Below are 19,391 nucleotides of genomic sequence, written 5' to 3'. Positions count from 1 at the left end.
ATTTAGCTCAGTGAATCTGCATAATGATGCCCTCAGGTATATCTGTTGGCCTTACACTGAACCTGTGTGTGCAGTGGCCAGTACTACTACTATGTTTGTAATGTTTTGTAGATTGAAATGTTTGTCTTCTGTTTTTGTTTTTCTCTACTTCTGCTGTTGATTTTGATCTGTAAATACAAAGGTCTGTTTTAATCACTTACAAAAAGCAGGGTGTGTATTGACATTCCTTATGGTGACAATTGCTTGTGACTGATGACCATTGTTCCCTGTGCATTTTAAAGTCATAGGTTAAACTTGTAAGAATTGCAAGTGTACAGCCAATAAATATTAAATATCCAGTTTTGCACATTTCCACTAGAATAGGTTCTATCAAACACAACAAGCAGATCGTTCAGATTAACATGTTTAATTAACAGTCAGTGTATTACAACAACTGCAACATACAGTATCTGGTAATACTGAAGAGATCACTAAGTGTCTTATTTGTAACACAATACGCCAAACACAAGTGGGAAATATTACTTTGTTAATCTCACTGGGTCTAGTACCAGTACGGAACACAAATGACAAAGTGATACCTCTAACAAGCAGCACGCAACCACCAATTCGGTTTTACTTTTATCTGAGCTTTTTAAATTGCTGACACCGTGATCGATTTTGATGTCTAATGGTGCTATGTTCTCTTCAGCAAGAGGCATTGCATTTACATAAATTAATGAAAAATCTGCAGTAGCAGAGAAACCTTTGATGGGAGACAAAGCAAAACTAATCGATATAACATAATACACTTGCCGCGAACTGCAGGTTACATGTAGATCAACTGATTTCATAATCAAATTTTAATTTCAGAGAAACAAATCTATCATATTGTGTTAATAGTAGATTAAGAACAAATTAAACCTAAAGTTGATTTATTTTGTAGTTTTTGCATGACCTCAAAGGGAGGATGCCTTGTTGCAGGTAAGTCTCAACAGAACACTTGAAGGATATCTAATAAAGGCATTGTTTGTACAATGGCCACTTTCTCACTCTACTTTCTCTTCTTTGTGTTTGTCCTTCGTCTCTTCGGTCTCTGCGTTGTCTTCGTCATCCTCCTCTATGTTGCCGTCGCACTGATACTTATCGTGGGTCCACTTCGGGCTGCTGCTGGACTTTTTGAAGGGGAACCTCCCTCCTCTGCCACGCTGAAAAACTCCACGCCCCCTTCCTCTTTTAGCCCAGTAATCGATGCCGTCGTCCCTGTCGTCATGCTGGGCAACAAGACAGGCGCATGTGTCAGAGGCAGTGTCAATCTGTGGAACTTCTGCTCAAAGCCAGGGGCAGATACAATGATCCACTCAGAGCTAACAACCGTAGTGAAAGGGCTTTCACTGCTCCCTGGAGACAAACTGTATTTGAAACTTTTCAGATAAATGACTGGGCAAGATAAAATAGTGAGAATATGACTGAGGCACTATACAGCAAGACTCACTGTAACCTTTGTAACTTGCAAGCAGGGTGAAATTCATCCCATTTCTCAAAAATACAACTTCATCTGTTACTGGATTAACACTGATAATTGTCATGATCTGCTGTGAACTACATCCTCTGAAAATGCACTTATGTGAATGAGTAGCCATGGACTTATCTACCCATGGTACATGCTAGCTAGATGTTGATGTGACATATTTGTCATATAAAGGGCACAGCATTCGTTCTGTGAATGTGTGTGATGATATATATTATGTATGTACTTTGAAAAACACTACCTTACAATGAACTACCTTCATTCTGACTGCATGACAAAACCCTGAAAAGTGATCTACTAAATGCATGCAATGATTATAAAAGGTCTGCATACTCATGTGGCTTTTTAGGACTACTGTAGTGCAGCCCTCTATCAAGAGAACACTGCATATATTAACTGCCATGAGTATATTTAAACAAGTCAGCCGTAAAAGCATGACAAGAATCAAAGTGAACAAAAGACTAACCAGGAAATACTTCCTGCTCTTGGGTGTGTACTCAGGGTCCCACTCCTCCTCTTTGGGTCTCTTTTGGAAAGGGATGTTTGGTGCACTGGGTCCAGGGTTTGGACCTGTAAATACACCACGGCCCCTTCCTCGACCACCTCTGATGCGGAACTGCTGTTAGATGAGAGAGAGGGACTTCTGCCTTGGTTCTTCTGTACCTCTGAGCAAAGCGCTTAACCTGAAATTCTTTCGTAAAGATATCTAACCATATCAAATGTCGAACCTACTATATAGTTGGTCCTTGATAAGAGAATCTATTTGGCAAACCATAACTAATGTAAAAAAATAATGTCTCTTAAAGTAATCTTCCATTTATGAATAATGCAGTACAATGGCTAATTGCACTGCTGCTGTAGAACTTCAGCATTGTACTTACAAAAGTCCCTCTAGCCCGGGGACCGCCCTGATAGCCAGCATAGTCCTTCTGTTCATGATGGGGCTTGCTGTCTTCCTCTCGAACCCTGCGTCTGTCCTTGTCCTCTCGGGACGGTGAGGACCCCGATGACGACCTGGAGCGCTCTCTCTCCTTGGTTTTGTGTTTGCTGTGAGTGAGCCAAACCAGAAATCATCCACTGGGAGACGGCTTTTAACCAGTCCACAATCCACATACTGAAATTATCAATAAGGACCGGTTATAAACCAGTTAATCAACCAGCTATAGCTGATGAATGATTAGATTTTCAACACCGTTTTTTTTTTCACAGTGAAGAGGCCGTATCAGAAGCCAACACATAGCTTTGGAACATTCAGCATATTGAAATCCCTTTGTAAAGGGGACATTAGACAAACAAAATGCAATACCAAACTGCTTCTCTTACACAATAGGTTTAAGAAGTGCACTGCAATGAAGTCCAACCTCTTGCTGTTGCCTGGGTTATCTGACATTTTTATCATGTCATTTTTGTTTGCTAATTCCAACTCTCCTCATCCAACAAAAGGCCCAAAAAATTCAATACTGCTGTAAAACAAAATCAGTTTTCATATGAACATTGGAAGAAGGCAAAGGATCAGAAAAGCATGACTGAATCAAATGGAAAAACATGAATCGATTAAAATATTGGTACATTTAGTAGAAGACGTGAGGATAAATGTTACTGGTGTAAAGTCACCTGTCATCCTTTACAGATTTGTAGTCTTTGTAATCCTTGAATTCCTTTCCCAGTTTCTCCATCTTCCTGGATGGACTGGGCTCCCGGGAACCCCTGGTGTCATCCCGGTCACGGCTCCGTTCCTTCCGCCTCCGGTCGATATCGTGCCGCAAATCGGCTGAATCGCACCTCGTTTTTTTGTCGCCCTATCAGAGCAACACTCCTTTGGTTGGGTTGATTCAAACTCAAAAATGTCTTGAGAGAACGTCTGACAACACACAGAAAGCTGTTGAAATTTAAACCTACCCGATAGTCACCCGATAATGTGATAAACAAAGACGTGACAAATAATGTCTCAGAAATCTCAACCTCTCACACATTAACATGGTCCGCTCACATGTTGACAACCTGAGAATGTTTACAATTTTTATGGGGTTCTTTTAGAACACAGTTTCACATAGTCTCAGATTTGAAGCATTTAACATAATCTACTTACCTTGAAGTCTTCTTTCATGATTCTTGCCTTCTTAAAAGCACTAGGGGAGATGTCTATCCTCCTAAAATAAAGAAAATTTTACAATTAACGACTAACACTCAATTAACACCCACTGATGATATTCTCAACCTTTCCATGCTGTCAAAAAACAGGTGTGCTAAAACATACATTTTTGACAAAATAATTGGCAAAATATAGAATAGCTTAAGTAGCTTTACTACATTGCAAATGCAAAAGCAAGTATCTCCAAGACTGCCTCCAAGAACTCCAAGACTGTCAGGGAATTTCCTATTGTGCCATCTACAAACAACATTAAACTAAATGACCTCCCAGTATGAAGCAATATAACACAGGAGTGGACACACAATAATTATCACGTCACAAAAAAACCAGTGACGGAAGAGTGACGGAAGAGTGAGAACAATGTGTTTGTTGATGAGACTGTCATACCTCAGAATCATGCGAACCAATCCAATCAAGGCTCTACTCATTTTAGGGGTCTCAAAACCTCATTTGCCCAAGCAGTACCTTTAATGATAAACTCATTTACCTATGGATCTCAGGGCTCTTGTGTCTGGCTTCATTCTCCACAGCAGCTTTCTGATAGACAGTGAAGCGCTCATGGAGGGACATTCCTGTTGACTTGAAGTAATGTTCTGTTGGTTGCAGAGGAGAAACACTGCCCAGTTAGTTCTAAGTGCACCTACGTACACAGGCCCACTCTGGACAGCGAGTCAGTGGCAGATGGAGAAATGAAAGCTCAATGAGGAACCCTAGATGAAAAGAGAGGCAGACAGATTACGAATACTGAGATATACACACACACACGAAGCACCAGGCATCCTTACGCTTATCTTTTATCTGTCTTAAATGTGGTTTTGTCATGGCAAGACTCATACAAATAATCACAAACTTTAATAAACTATAATAATATTCATTGAGAAAGTATTTTGTGTATTTAGTTCAATCTTAGTTATGATTATTATTTTATGTTTTAAAAAGGAATCCAATAAAATATAGGTAATCTATATTTTATCTATCAATATAATCTATATTTTCAATCCAAATGTTACAAAGAAAAGATCTCCAACCATTTCAAATATATTTAAGACACACTTACATACAGTAATTGTACGTTACTTTACATAAAATGAGGATGGAATATGACACGAGATCATCATATTCTCTAACCCATCATTATCAAGTAACATTTATTTTAACGTTTATCATATTGTTTTCTGACACAAACACACAGCAGCAGGTTGGAGATTAAAGCAGTACAACAAAAGCTTTTTATTAACAAGTCCATGTTTCAACTTACCGCCACGGTCTCAAAACCAATCACTAATGACTTGATTCAGTCACTACAAGCGTGGCACTTCAATCAAACCCAACATGGCGGAGAGGGGGATTTTGGAGCTAGAAACCCGATTTTACGCCAGGAACTCAAGGGGCTTCAACTGTGCCAGTTCTGGCCTCTGTATCTCTCAAGTGTAATTACATTGTAACATGGGACTTGGCAATTCAATGCATTTTCCGGGACTGCCATGACCTATTCATAATGAAAAAGAGAACATCACTGGGCAAGCTGCTCTGGAGACCACATAAGCTTCTGCACATTAATACTACTGAGCTATTGAAGTGTAGCACTGGGATGAATCCTACTTAAATTATCTTAATAAAACAGCAGCATAATCTCAACAGGTTAAAAACAGGTCACTTCAGTTTTGGAAAAAGGAATCGAGATCAGTGACACATCACCTACAGCACACAACATTTGGGTACTTATTTTAAACATCTGTTTTGAACATGTTTCAACTTTTTTTAAATTACAGAAAATTACAGAAAACCTCTACAGCTGCAATGGAACAATACTAGCTTTGAGAAAGGTGACATCCTAAATACCTCTGACATGGTGGACCAAGGCCACAACATGGTGAATATAGGACTCAGCGGAGCTTTTGAATGCCTGAGGCCTCTTAATATGGTCAAAGATGGCGCGGAAGCCCTGCTCCTTCTTGGTTGAATGGACGAGGGCACTTACAAGCGACCTGTCACTTGTCACAGAGGTTCCTGGGCTGTAAAACACACGTACACACAGAAAGATCCACAACTGTTATTTCACAGGACACATTCTCCTTCCATTTCATAACTTTAATGAAAAAAAATATTTCCATACCTGGTGTTTTCAAAAGACAAAGGCGCCATTTTCATTTTCACCTCGGGACGGGGACCCTCGTTGTGGATCATTTTGACTCTGGGCGGACTTTCATCTCTGAGAGTGCCCTTGTCCCTCGTGTCCACTGTCTTCTGCAGCAAAGGACCCTGGTTAATGAGCTCTCTCAGCCTATCAGCTTTCAGCCGCAGTGGCGACAACGCTTCCCTTTTTCCCATCAGCCTCCCCTCATTCTTCTCTAATCCCTTTCCTTCCTCAATGTACTTGTCTTTGTTCAGCCTGTCTAGCACAAAGCCAGGGTCTTTAAACTTGGATGTCCTGTCTTCGCCAAACCTGTCAAATTCTCTCCCGGCTTTGGAGGCCTTTGTTTTATACTTGCTACCCTCTTCCTGGCTCTCTAGATTCCAGTGCGAGTCCACAGGGTAATTCTTCGTGGGCTCTGTCTGACTGGCTAGTCTGAACTGATACGGTTGTCTATAAGCCTGTGATTCATCCTCCTCCTCTACCTCAGGGGAGTCCCCAAGGAAGGGCACTTTTTCTGTTTTCTTTTTGACCCCCACTTCTAGCTCCACACTCTCCCAATCACCCTTCCCCTGCACCCTCTCCTTCTGTGGCTCGCCATCCCGCACATTTGCCACCTTCTCCTGAAGGAACATCCTGCCATCACCCTCATCCAGATACCTGAAAAGGACATCAGTACAAATTAAGACATAAATTAAGACTGATCAATATCAGGTTCCTGGCTGCTACAGACGTCCACAGTATCAACTTAAAAGTCAAATGAAAATACAATGAAACGGTACAAGTAACACCAAGCACCTTTTGAAAAACTTCCCAACTTTTGGGAGATCCTGCTCATCGCTGTTGAAGAAGAAGCCCCTGCTGCTTGTGGCGCTGGGGAAGACCTTCCCAGGGCTCTTTCCAGGAGAGCTGTGGGCGGGGCTATGGGAGGGGCTGTAGCGGCCCAAGGCAGCAGCCTCAGGGCTCCGCTGCACGGGACGTGAGTGAATGGGGAGCTGTGCTGGTGGGCTGATCTTGGAGGCCAACTGTTGAGCCAATGTGTCAGAGCGGGAGGACCTCTGACTGGGTGGGGTGGGCACGGGGGAGGGGCTACGATGAGGGCTGTTGTCGTCATAGGCCGAAATGCCGATCCAGCTCTCAGAGATCAGGGCTGCCGGCCTCTTCAGCTCAGATTTAGCCAGAGACATGACCACTTGCTCATCACTTCTGCCTTCCCCTTTCTCCACCTCTACTGGTCGGCTGTCTACCTTAGCCAGCTCTGTCTTCTTTCCCGCTTTGTCTTGAGGGCCACGCCGCTTGGAGGCTGTAGGGGAATGGCTGTGAGAAGAGGAGCTGGAGCTGGAGGAGCGGCGGGACGGTGACGACCGTCCCGAGTGGTGAGACTTGCTACGTGACCTCTGGGACACAGACCTGTGTTTGGGGGTTCTGGAGCGAGAGCGCCCCCTTCTGGGGCTGCGGGAGTAGCGGCGGTTGTGCCAGTTGGGCCTGAACCCCCCGCGGTGATGGAAGCGACCGCCTCCCGGGTAATATCCCCGCCCCCTGGTACGGAATCCGTAGGGACGCCTCATCCCTCTGTTCATTCGGTAGTCTCGTCGGTAGTCCCTCGGGTAGTTTCGCTCCCGACTTCGGGAACGGGAGTACGACCGAGAGCGAGACCTAGAACTTTAAAAGAGAGAGGACAGGAAAATAGAGAGAGAGGAAACTGCTTCCTGCAGTACAACAGGAAAAGATGTTGACATGTTCATCTATGATGACAGAGAAAGCTCTAATGAATATGTCATATTTTACCTGTATCTCTTCTTTCTTGAGCGTGATCTGGACCTCGACCTGGAACTCGACTGAGACCTAGACCTCGACCTAGATGAATGTGTGTGGGATTTAGAGCGTACCATTGCAAAGTGTCTTTTAACCTGGAAAAAAAAATTGAACAGAATTTACTTTGTACTTATATAATTGGTTTGCACTGACAGGAGCAGTCATAGGTTGACTCAAAACAGCAGCAGAGCTGGAACAGCAGAGTTACAAGTATGCACATTCATGATTAACAAACAGAGGCTATTAGCGGGAAAGCTTCATATTTGGTGAATATGATATCATCGTGGTGCTACACTTTCCAGATCCAGACTTAATTCACATTTGAAGGTTAGAGTTGTAATAACTGTCATCCTGCTTTTTCACCCTGTCCCATTTAAAATTTGAAACTGACAAAGTGCACTTTTGAAGATGCAACATATAGATATGTTATTTATGACAGATACAATTCAAATACAACTGAAATATAGCATTGTAATAATTATATGTTATGGACAGCATATTAAGACACACTGTTAAGGCCACCATTTTAGTTCACTTTTGTCCAGTAATCAGTAACCAATTCTTGAAATCAACCTCATCTCAGATTAATAAAGGGTGGGCTACACATGAAATAATTTGAACCCTCGATTTAGTACAAGCAAACGTTCACATTAACAAATTTGTAAAAATGTATTAATAAAACCGAACAATGCTTTTATGCTGGTGTGAGTCATGAAACTGAGGGCACAATTTACTATACTGTAAGTAAGGGTCAACGGTTAGTCGAAGAGTTAAGCAGATGACGGGCACTGAGCACTTAATTTGGCTACAATGTTAGCAGCTAGCAATTATTCGTTAGCTGTTAAAGTCAAGACGTCATTGTGCGTATGGCTTAAGGATAAAAACTTAAAGTGAAGGACGGTTTAATCACTAGCGAACGAACTAGCTGGGGGGAAAGCACTTGCTAAAACCGCGTAAGATTCGGATTCAAATTTTAACTGCAGGCAGTTCACAAGCGATTTCTGAGAATTCATTATAATGTTAGATATTGCTGGTTTGTTGTACAGCGTTTCAATACCGTCTCTACTACAGCCAGGCGTCGATGACACGCCCACTGAGCCAGTTAGCTGGCTAGCTACAAGTGTGTGCTTGGGCTCAGCACGGCCGCAAATTATCTAGGTTTCAGGGAGGTGCTCATCAAACACAAACCCTTCCTCAACGCCAACTGGACCCAGATCGCTAACTGTAGGTTACTAATACTTTGCTTGTTCTGAGGTAAGAATTCCGTCTTTGGTACTGAGATAACTGGCTAGCTTGGCTAATATTAGCCAGCTAGCATAAAAACATATACGAGACATCTGTCTCCCATACTAGATTCCAAATGACAAGACATCGAGGAGAAATAAAGACACAGTGATAATTACCTTATATACTACATGCAAAGTGTGCGTGGTATTGCGCAGATTTTTCAATTGTGCTTCAGCTTGAGCCTATTCGCACCTGTTTTAACACATTATTTTCTTCCATTAACTGCGAGAGGAAGTCCAAGGTTAAAGGGTACAGCACATTATCTCCTGGCAAAACAGAAATGTGGCGGGCCGTGTTCTCGCCTTCCTGCATATAAATAAGTTCCGGTTTATATTTATTTTCAGGATTAGGGAGTTCCGGTGTATGTTCAAACGGCTCTCTAAACCAAATTTATGTCAATGACATAGACGTTGTTATCTTGGTTAGGATAAAGAATCTTCAAAAATACAACTTCCTGTGGTCAAGCTTCATTTACTGGTGAATTCAAAGTCTTTCCGCCACCTTCCGATGGGAGGATGTATATCTACGTTCTCCACTATATTTGCAAGGTTTGACGGACTTTGGAGAAGTTGCTTTACCAGGTTTTAAGAAACGAAAAATCGTTTAAAAACTGTTCTTTCACCAATGAAGATAACACCAAGCCATTTTTTGTTTTGTTATGAAGCACCTAGTGCTATAGATAAAAAATAAGATACACATTATTACAGTATGACACAAAATTAATAAATATATCTACTGGAAAATATCTGTGCTTTTCAAGAACCCATAGTAATGACCTTAAAAACTCAACAGACATCTGTCTTTTCTGACAGGCTAACATCAGACGTTTCATATTGTTATTGTATGACATACATAAACAAAAAATTAATATTGTTATTTTATTAGGAAAATAAGTCAATATGTTTTCAGTGCTTTCTAAAATAAATCTGAAATTGTATTGTATGAGACTGGATTGAATTCTGTTAATGATGGGGCATTTGTGTGGTAGCTTTCCAACTTTTATTCTTAATTATTGCATTTACCTATGTACTCAGTTTGACCATGGGAATAGTTTTGCATATGATAACTCACACCTGAATATTGTTTGTGTGCTCTATGCTGAATAAATTGTCTCCTGTATTGTATTTTAAGCCAAGGGCATTGGTTATGACAAAAAAAAAAAAAAAATCACATACACATCGCCCTTGAGGGCATTGCCCTCTGGAGTTTGAAATAAGGCCACACCAGTGAAGCGGTCATGTGCTTTCAGTTGATCAAACAGCAAATTGCTGTGGAGTGCTGAGTCAGGAAATGGTTGAACGCAGTCTGAAAAAAATCTGTCAGATAGCATTAGCTGCATTTTGTGATTCCCCAGGCTCTTTGGTGAATCATCTCAGTCAGATGTAGGGAGCACCTTGGCACAGAGCCAGCTGTGATTCTCCAGTCTGCATTGGGAAACATGACTCAGAGAAACTGATTTATCTGCCATATTGACATGCTCTGTCTGAGTGTGGGTGTATTAGTACATTCATGTGTATGCATGACTTAGTATGGGACTCACAGCAGGCATACATCTTAAGAAGTAAATCTGATGTTGACTGATTTAAGAAAATTCATTTGACTCAGTAAGCATTGTTTCTAAAAGGTGAAGAATAAAAATGGTGAATGGGCAAGAAATGTAATTATTTTTGTAGATGGATAGCGACATTAATTGGTATAAATCTATACTCAGTACATTATTTAATACTTTATCCATTTTTCAAAATGCATGGCACAAGACATGGCAAACAACAACTCTTAGTCACCCATTATAAGGCTTCATTGATCTGTTATTTTATTAAACAGATTTAGGAGTGCTCTTAAAAGAGCCTGCCTCTGGGTAAGATTTCCTTCGGGCAATATCAGCACAGATACTCTGTTTTACCTTTATTCAGATCCGTAGATGTCAATTCTGTCGCTGAAATCATTGAATGTGAGTGTTCTGATTTTGTTGTTCAACATTAAGATTCACAATAGTGTGGCCAGCAAGCTCCCCAATTCCAGGACAGTAATGAGGGTTTGTACACCACATTTCTGTGTCTGAATGTTATAAAATTTATCTGTAGTCTGTGTCAGTATGACTGACAACCTTCTTGGTGATAGACCTTCTCTCTTTGCCCTGTTTGCATCCTAGATATTTATAAAAAGCATCACTATGCAATGAAAAGTCCATCTTGAATCTTTAATATTGGTCTATTCTCACGGTTTGAAAACAAGACACCCGCATCTGGCATTAAAGAATGCACTTTGTGGAACAGATTGCTTGTCAAGCTGGTACTCTCATAACTACCTGATGTTGCCTGGGCTCAAACAAATATTTGGTTCAATTTTATGCTTCTGCCACAATTTGTGAGTATGGATGACAGAGACAGTTTCGAAATTTCAGTTTCCATGTTGCCAATTTTTAAGTTACAAACATAACTTCCCAGCAGATGTTCATTGTGTGTGTTCATGTGCTATATTAAAAAAAATAGAATTCTGAAAACCCAGCACCACGCTTTATGAGAACATTCCACAAATCCATGATGATGCCATGGTTTTATGGCATTTTTCTTTCTCTCAGATTTCGGCAGGCCTCTTCAGGAACAGCATGAGAATAAAGCAAAGGGCAGTGGCCCATTGTATTATTTTTGTCCCTGTGATGGAAACCAGTACGTCAGTCACCGTGGAGATATTGAGCCTCTGGCTTTGTTCGAGGGAATCGGATTTAATAAGTGCCAGCTTTCGCAGGAAGTGAACCGCAGGGTGGCCAAGTATTGACCGAGCACCAGCTGCATGTAATTCTGAGGGCCTGAGGAGCATTTTCACACGCTTGGAATGAAGCCCTCAATAATTTCAGTCTCTCAAGGGAAGACCCTGGCCATCACCCTCAAACTCATCACTGTGTCTAAAGTTATCATTTTCCCAGCACAAATTTTCCATTTCAGTTAATCACAAAAAGTAACTGATATATGCATGTGTGTTCATATGTATCTATTGCTATTTTTCTTTTGTCAACCTTAGATCAGATTCATATAAATCTGCAGCTGGAAATGAATTTGTAAAAAGTGGCTTCATAGACTTCTTAGCAAATCCAAAAGGACTAAAATATCTATTGCTCTTAGACTGAACATTTGATTTAATCTCAGGTATGATTTTTCCAGCTCCTGGCCTGTCCTTCAAGTGTCAGTTCTAGTCAGTGAAACTGCTAAAAGGCTCAGTCATGGTAGCAGATGTGAATTTCCCTGAGCTCAGAGGATGCAGTGAATGGATTCAGGGCTCAGTCATGGAGCTAGGTTCTGTCTTTGAATTGTGTCCCAAACTGCTGCCCTCTCCCCTCAGCAACATTGATCTCTGATCAATGCTCAGAAGGTGAGGTGCGGCGTACACTTGCTGGCTCTGATCCAAGATCAGTGTTGCCCAAGGGAAGCACTTGTCTCCAAAGTTAAACAGCCCCACCCCTCTCTTGTTAAGGAACTCTTAGTTCACCCTTAGCTCAGATATAATGCCTACAAGAACATTCTAGTTGCATCTAGATCTAATCGAAAATTCGATCTCATGTAAGGTTATCTTGTTCACAAATGTGGCACTGCTAACCCTAAGCAAATATGCATGGTCCAGAGGAACCTGGACATCTATGGATGAGATTGCCTTTTTGGACTGCAGCTACCTACTCTTGACATCAGAAGCCATGACACCTCCACCGTAAACAACATGGAGCCGAATTCAGAGCAAATTAAAAACTAAACTTCACAGACTGACAACAGAAGCATGAGTGTGGTTTTGTCCAAACAAAATTTATTGTGTTCTTTACATGCTATACAGATCAAATGGTTGAAAACTACAACAGTTTTGACAGAAAGGTCTCATTAAATAGAATTTCTATGAACATGGACAGGAGTGGAATGCGAGGAAACACAAAACAGAACCAAATCAGAAGAATCCTAGCACATTTTAGTACTAAAACACACCACTGAATGGCTTTAGTAATCCTCCAGCTTCTCAATGAATGGATCCAAATGTTTCCCCTTTTCAAAGCTTTGTTATCATTTTTAATAAAATATACACTTTCTCACTTTTCTATATTTCTCTCTATATATTTATATGTATTTATCCTCTGCATACTTTCATTTTAACAAGAGACAGTAAATGATCCCTGCATAAATGTTTTATTATCGCAAATCCAGGGTACCAGCAAAGTGGCCTACCAGTGTTAATCTGTATCATACAAAGACCTTTCACTGTTCCTGAAACAATTCTTGTGAGAACTGTGCATGAGTGCAAAGCTTTGAGAACCATGCTTCATAGCAGCAATGCCTAGAATTTTGTGAGATGGAAATTAAATGGTTCAAGTGTTGCAAATAAATGAGCCAGAAGAATCAAGATACGTGAAGGTCATGTTTTAGGAATGCAATTTTGAAACTCCATGTCCAGTTTAAGCCCTCTGCTCTGAAACGAGCAAAAGCATAGACTTTCACAAATCATTCAAATCTCATACTCTCATGATCCGATAAGGCAAAGGAAAAGTCATTAAGTAGCAGCATGAAACAAAATTTTATCTAATTCTTCTTTCTGACAGATCATCAATCTGTTGGATCATGTTCTTTTAATCCCAGTCATACAAAATTTGGGTATGCAATGCATATTTAGTATATCTTGTGGCTGCCTTGCCAAAACAAAGAATACCAACCCCCTTTTCACTAGGATTTCTTATGCTATAAGGAGCTACATTTCTGATTTATGAAAACTTGGAACACAGAGATAAAGAAAGTCTAACAGAATGTCATTACTGTGTTTCAAAATGTTTTCCTCATTCTTCATTCTTTCTCATTTCAAAATCAAAAAAAAAATTACTGAAATCTTTACTTTTGAGTGTTCAAGCTCTCATTAAATGAGGTGCTTCTTATGTCGTAAGAAATCTTTGTGAATGAGGGGGCGATATTGTTAAAGCTGAGAGCTTAAAAAAAGAACTATTCACGTTTTACAGATTAAAAAACTAGGCGAAATCAGCAGTACACACAACTTTTCCTGGTTTACTGAGAGAAAACAGCATTTTACCCCAATGCACCTTCCACTTGCCATCACATTTAACCCACTAGGTTTATAACAGTACCTCATTGCCTTGCTACGTCTACAGCGACGAGGAATTCAAGTATTAGATAAGAGGACATTACAACTGATTTCAATGTACAGTTATTAGTAACACCCAAGAAAATTTACTCCCCTCTGCCAAGCACAATCACGAAACAAAACATGTCTTCTGTGGCCAATCTTCCTAGGAGCAGGTGGGAAGAATTTTTTTTAACACAAAAGCACACGAAAGCGTGATCAACCGGACAGAGAGCTGTCGTCTGACTACCAAAATAGGAAAGGGTTTTTGAGCTTTTAAGCAGTCCTCCATGACAGAAAAATGTTTCAAGTGTTTTCTCAAAGTGCCAGTTTAAGAAAATGGCTGCCTTCTTCACCAGGAAGGGAAAAAAGGATTGCAGCTTAGCCATCCAACTCCTTCAGCAGAGGCTCTCAGATAACGTCTGAAATTCAGAATAAAAATAAATAATTAGTACCCCATTGGTCATTTAATTTCAACTGAATTCATTTGCTCAGACAGAGAGGGCTATTGCTGTCCTACAGGCCAAACAGTCAGAATTTCATTCCACCAATGAAAAAATTGTACTTTTTTTGTTACTTGGGTTGGAGCAAACAAAAATATCTTATCCCACATCTTCATCTGGTGCTGTGGTATATCAGCATCAAAAAAATCCACTGTACCACATTTTAACCTCATTCCTCCCACACTTGTTTGTTTGGGCTTCCTCATATAACCCTGGAAAAATTTTAATGCAGCTGGATGATACTTGTCGCAAAGCTCAGAATCTCACCTGCATAGGAATGCCATGAATTCACAGCTTACCTGCAAGGCACTTAGGGTGGTTCTATGAGGAAATAAAACCCAGGTTAACTGATTGTACCATGCATTTACAGATCAGCCTTGTAAAGGAACTGACGTACTGTTTGCCCAGTATGTCCAATAATTTTTCCTGGGGTTCATCTGAGGAATTTTAAGGTATATCTAGGTTATCGCAGAAAACATAAAAATGAATTTCAAGTTCCAATTAGATATAGATGTCAAGTAGCAATTGTTAAGCTGATCATTTGTGCCAGGGAACAGCCCCTACTGTCATTTAAAATTTGTCAAGAGTAATGTATGAATAATGTAGTAGCCTGTTGTGAACCGTCTCCTCACCTGAGGAGGTGGTCTTCAATGATGGATAACCAATGAGCATCAAATATCCATACAACACAGTCCTCTGTAGTGAGGGTAATAAAGATTCACAATGGAAGGTGATCTTGGGCCCACACGGCCCTTACCTGCTCTTTGATGTGCCTGGACATCCTCCATGCTGGCCAGTGGCCTCAGGGATCCATTCTCTTTGAATGCCACGACAGGAATGAGATCCTCCTCATCACCCATGTCCAACCTGGATATTTTGGTTCCAACTGGCAGATTGATCACCTCTTCAAAAGTGTCATTCTGTGTCAGAATGCCGTTCTCTTTTGGTTCGACTTCATTTGCTGAAGGACTGGGCGAGAAAGCACACAAAAACATGCCACTGACAACTAAGAGGGCTTAATTTAAGGTCCTGTATCTGTCCAAGTTTAGTTATATTTAATTCCTGTTTTATGTCTATATCATTGCTTGCTTTTTATCTAGTTTCACCTGGACAATATAGCTACAGTACTAACAGCCCTTTGTAAAATATCCAGCTGTATCATGTATCAACATGTAAAAATGCATGCCATGTGAGCTACCCTGCCTCCTACCAGCTTCCAGTGGGTCTGTCTGCTCCACCCCCCCTTACCTCTCCATAATGGTGGGCAGCGGGGGTGAGGGGCCGAGGGCCCCATGGCCATTGCGGCTGCTGTGGTGGGACACCGGTGTCTGCTCTGGCTCTGTCACTGTCACCGAGGGTGACGTGGGCTCTGGAGTCAGTGCTGCAGGCAACCCAAAGCCAACACCCAAAAGCAAGAGGCATCACAACCCACAAGGCAACAATCAACACAACCCATTAGCCAACAAGCTTGTGCTTGGTTTGCAAAGCTACCATTTGATTTGAACAACAAATCAAATAATTTCCCCCCTCTTTAAAAAGCCTTTACTAAGGTAATCAATCATAAGGTACTTTTCATTTCTAATCCCAATTTTGTTGTTCATGAATTTGAATTTGTTGTTCATGAATGTTGAATTTGTTCATGTCCAAATGGCATATGACTGTGAATAGAAAGAGTAAAATCATGTGTTGTCGATTAAACATACCTGTTAACTCCGCCTTCTGCTGAGAGAACTCTCCATTCCTCTGTGGAACAGATTTCTGCAAAACAAAAATGCTAGCTGTAATGTACTGGGATAAAACCGTGATGATTTCTCTGCAAAAGCAAAACACTATGATTGGCTGAACTCTGTGATATTTACAGCTCAGTGGTACTGGTAGACACACTCATCTGGGATTTCATGAAACCACAGTAAGCCAGGTTATTGCGTTTATGCCCCTCTACTTTACCTTCTCTGCAGGCTCTGATCTTCGTGTTCGTTTCATTATTTCCTCCAGACGCTATGGAGAAAGACATGTTTTTTGTAACAACACTGAAATCTAAGCAAACACTCTTTTATATAAAGAAGGAAATTGTTTTAACGTACAATGTTTAAAGTGTGATGAACAAAAGATGTCAATGCATTTTTGTGTAACAGTCACTTTCATAACAAATTATGCATTTACTTTACTAATGCATCTTTCACCGCGTCAGTTTCAAATCTGACCCATTTTTATAACTTCTATTTACATTTACTTGTACTTTCCAGTACAACTGAGGTCAATTACCATGCTCAGGCACAAAGCAGCACCCGCAGTCACCCCTGAAATTACCTCATAAATGCACCCCTTACTGTCAAACACTGATGTTCATACTTAAGGTGCCTATATACTGTGGCAGCCAGCATTTCCGCACTGGCTGTGGCTCCACATTCAGACACACAGTAACAGTAACAGTGGGCTGTACCTTCTTCCTCTCCAGCCGCTCTGCCTCCTCCTTCTGGAAGTGTTTCTCTCTCTCCAGCCTCAGCCGCTCTGCCTCCTCCCTGAGGCGGGCCTCCTCCTCCTCTTTCTGGGGAAATAAAAGGCAAACTGCCTTTCACCCACATCATCATTACATTACATTATTGTCATGTTCTTATCCAGAGCGACTTACAAAGGTTACAGTTTGCACATGTTATCCATCTATACAGCAGGATATTTACTGAGGCAGCTGTAGGTTACGTACCTTGCCCAAGGGTACAGCAGCAGTGCCCCAGCAGGGAATCATCAGCCGCAAACAAAGGTTTTGTATGTTTGCAGTCAAAATCTACCTTTATATACAGTGCACTCCTGATTATCAGGTGGCTAATTATCTGTAGCGTGCGCAGTTTATGTTATGTTTTATATGCAGTTTTTTTCACCTCATCCATTTGTCGATAGTAAGGATCAGTACACCTAAGGCTTACCAGACATTCCAGCAAATACATAACAGAAGAGAGAGGTAGCAAATTGTGCTATTGTCAAAATAGTAAGCCATCATACAGCCAAATGATACAGACAGCTAAAAATAACTGAACAATAACGTGGTGATATGAGTCTTTTATTGTGCCTTGTGTCATGTATCTCACACAATTCGGTGAATTATTTGTGCCTCAGCTCCCTCCCATATGCTGGGATACTCGGGGGTTGACTATAAATAAAATGCTGTTCCATGGCAAAATTATGAATTAAGCAAAGTTAAAGACAACTCAGCACAATGGAAAACAATGGTGTTTCAGTTCCTTATTACTTTGTTTTAAAGTACGGCACAGCACACTGTCTGCGGTGGTGCTGAGCATCTGTGCTGAATCTCTCACCTGTTTCTGGAGACGCTCTGCCTCCTCCCTCTCCCTCTGGAGTCGCTCTTCCTCGGCACGCTTCTCCTCCTCCTCCCTCTTCTGCCTCTCCTCTGCCAGACGCTGGGCCTCCTCCTCTCGCCGCACCCGCTCCTCCGCCTTCCTGCGTGCCATCTCCTCCCTGCTGCGCCTGTAAGGGTTTTTAATACTCTCACTGCCAACCCACACCCACTGCATCTGTGCTGTGGCTGTATCAATAAGGCTCAATACAAAACACATACTACTGACATATTTTGATTTCTAAGGCATCAGACTTGTATAGACTTTCCTTTTTGCTCTTTCCTTATCAAGATGGGCTGGTGGCATGCAGAGAAAGCAAGATGACCATCCAGAAAATACCAAAATCTGTGGATTCCAGCAGCTGCCAAGCAATTCTGACATGAGATCATACCACCCATCTAAGTGCAATCATATCGACCATATCAACCATACAAAACAAGCATATCTCTACACGAGCCATCTAAGGCATGCTCCACCTCACAATAAGAAACTTCTGAAACTCAGAATCATGGCTGTGCATCTCACACTGTCAATCTGTCTGTTCAAAGTACTCTCAAAGTGGATTCTCCTCCCTGTCTCCATGACATCATCAAATGTCATCTTACTCATTTTATTCCTGACAGAAAGGATGGCCAAGCTGCCAAATCTTAAGTGTCCAGAGCAGGGTCTGAAAGAGCCAGGCAGCAGCCAAATAGCCCCACTAAAGTATCAAGACCCGAGGAAACAGAAGACACCTCCTCCCTGTCACAGGAGGGCTGGATGTGGCTGCAGGAAGACTGCTGATGTGGTTACCTCTCTGCCTCCTCCATCTGCCTCCTCTCCTCCTCCTCCCTCTCTTTCTGCTCGCGGGCCTGCCGTCTCTTCTCCGCCAGCAGGCGTGTGGCCTCCTCGGGGTCGGTGGTGCCCGCTGAGGGCTTACCCATGGCAGCGGGAGGGGTCGCCACAGAGCGCGAGGCCTGGACAGAGTCTGTGGGGGGGGAGGGAGGAGACACGCCATTACCCTGTGGCTATATACACAGACACCGTACCATAGGTTTCATTCCAAAGGGGTGCAGGGGTGACTAAGAGGCTATGGCATTAGGCCTGGTGCCAGGAGAAAATACAGAGGGGTACAATTGCAATCCATAGGGGGCCTCTAAAGTCATGGATACTATGTAGACATCGGGATATAAGGAGACAACTGAGAGTGCACTGAGGTCCATCTGGGTGTGCAATGCATCCCTAAGCACCCTCATAGCACCAGGCCTGTACAGCATCCTATATATCTCAAAAAGACTTAAACTACCCCTACACATGGATCACACCTATATGTGGAGAAAGCCTTATCTGACAGAACCACATACAGATATAGAATAATCTGCCAGGTGCACAAGAAATGGATTTAGAAACCATATTTGGAAGCATGTTATAGCACTCCCAGAAGCATTTCCTTAAGACACCTACAGAGGGCCCCTGTCTTTTTGGCTCATCCAGGCAGTTCTCAGTGATGACACTGTATTTTCTCCCAAATGAAAACAATGCTTCTTATGAAACT

At 41.7% G+C, this 19,391-nt stretch overlaps 2 protein-coding genes across 6 annotated transcripts in view; both read right to left on the bottom strand.

Moving 5' to 3' along the window:
* Positions 1 to 428: 428 nt before the first annotated feature.
* On the bottom strand, positions 429 to 9,158 carry LOC118792400 (bcl-2-associated transcription factor 1-like). Of its 5 annotated transcripts, none has more exons than XM_036550239.1 (11): positions 9,012 to 9,158; positions 7,582 to 7,703; positions 6,592 to 7,455; positions 5,776 to 6,453; positions 5,502 to 5,674; positions 4,147 to 4,252; positions 3,597 to 3,657; positions 3,122 to 3,306; positions 2,389 to 2,554; positions 1,974 to 2,126; positions 429 to 1,250 (listed from the first exon to the last, which is right to left on the bottom strand). In XM_036550239.1, exons 2-11 carry the CDS (start codon positions 7,683 to 7,685, stop codon positions 1,026 to 1,028), a joined length of 2,715 nt encoding a protein of 904 aa, XP_036406132.1. In that variant the 5' UTR covers positions 7,686 to 7,703; positions 9,012 to 9,158; the 3' UTR covers positions 429 to 1,025. The 5 variants fall into 5 exon arrangements, 3 of the variants coding, with proteins under 3 accessions (XP_036406132.1, XP_036406133.1, XP_036406134.1); XM_036550240.1 differs by having other exon boundaries at positions 1,974 to 2,123; XR_005005600.1 differs by lacking the exons at positions 429 to 1,250; positions 1,974 to 2,126 and adding an exon at positions 2,831 to 2,970 and having other exon boundaries at positions 2,473 to 2,554; positions 3,122 to 3,368.
* A 4,699-nt stretch (positions 9,159 to 13,857) lies between these two features.
* The window catches only part of si:ch73-217b7.1 (ensconsin), a 47,147-nt gene continuing 41,613 nt past the window's right edge, over positions 13,858 to 19,391 (bottom strand). The window contains exons 11-19 of the mRNA XM_036549704.1: positions 18,650 to 18,824; positions 17,819 to 17,987; positions 16,948 to 17,052; positions 16,452 to 16,502; positions 16,208 to 16,262; positions 15,753 to 15,885; positions 15,262 to 15,473; positions 14,772 to 14,825; positions 13,858 to 14,423 (exon numbers count right to left, since the gene is read on the bottom strand). Of these exons, the coding sequence (XP_036405597.1) occupies positions 14,815 to 14,825; positions 15,262 to 15,473; positions 15,753 to 15,885; positions 16,208 to 16,262; positions 16,452 to 16,502; positions 16,948 to 17,052; positions 17,819 to 17,987; positions 18,650 to 18,824 (911 nt within the window). The 3' untranslated portion in view covers positions 13,858 to 14,423; positions 14,772 to 14,814. The remainder of the gene's footprint in view (positions 14,424 to 14,771; positions 14,826 to 15,261; positions 15,474 to 15,752; positions 15,886 to 16,207; positions 16,263 to 16,451; positions 16,503 to 16,947; positions 17,053 to 17,818; positions 17,988 to 18,649; positions 18,825 to 19,391) is intronic.

This window comes from Megalops cyprinoides, chromosome 17, assembly GCF_013368585.1.
Source record: "Megalops cyprinoides isolate fMegCyp1 chromosome 17, fMegCyp1.pri, whole genome shotgun sequence".
NCBI classification, from domain to species: Eukaryota; Metazoa; Chordata; class Actinopteri; order Elopiformes; family Megalopidae; genus Megalops; species Megalops cyprinoides.
The sequence above is the reverse complement of the archived record's forward strand: the minus strand, read 5'-3'. Positions and strand labels throughout refer to the sequence as shown.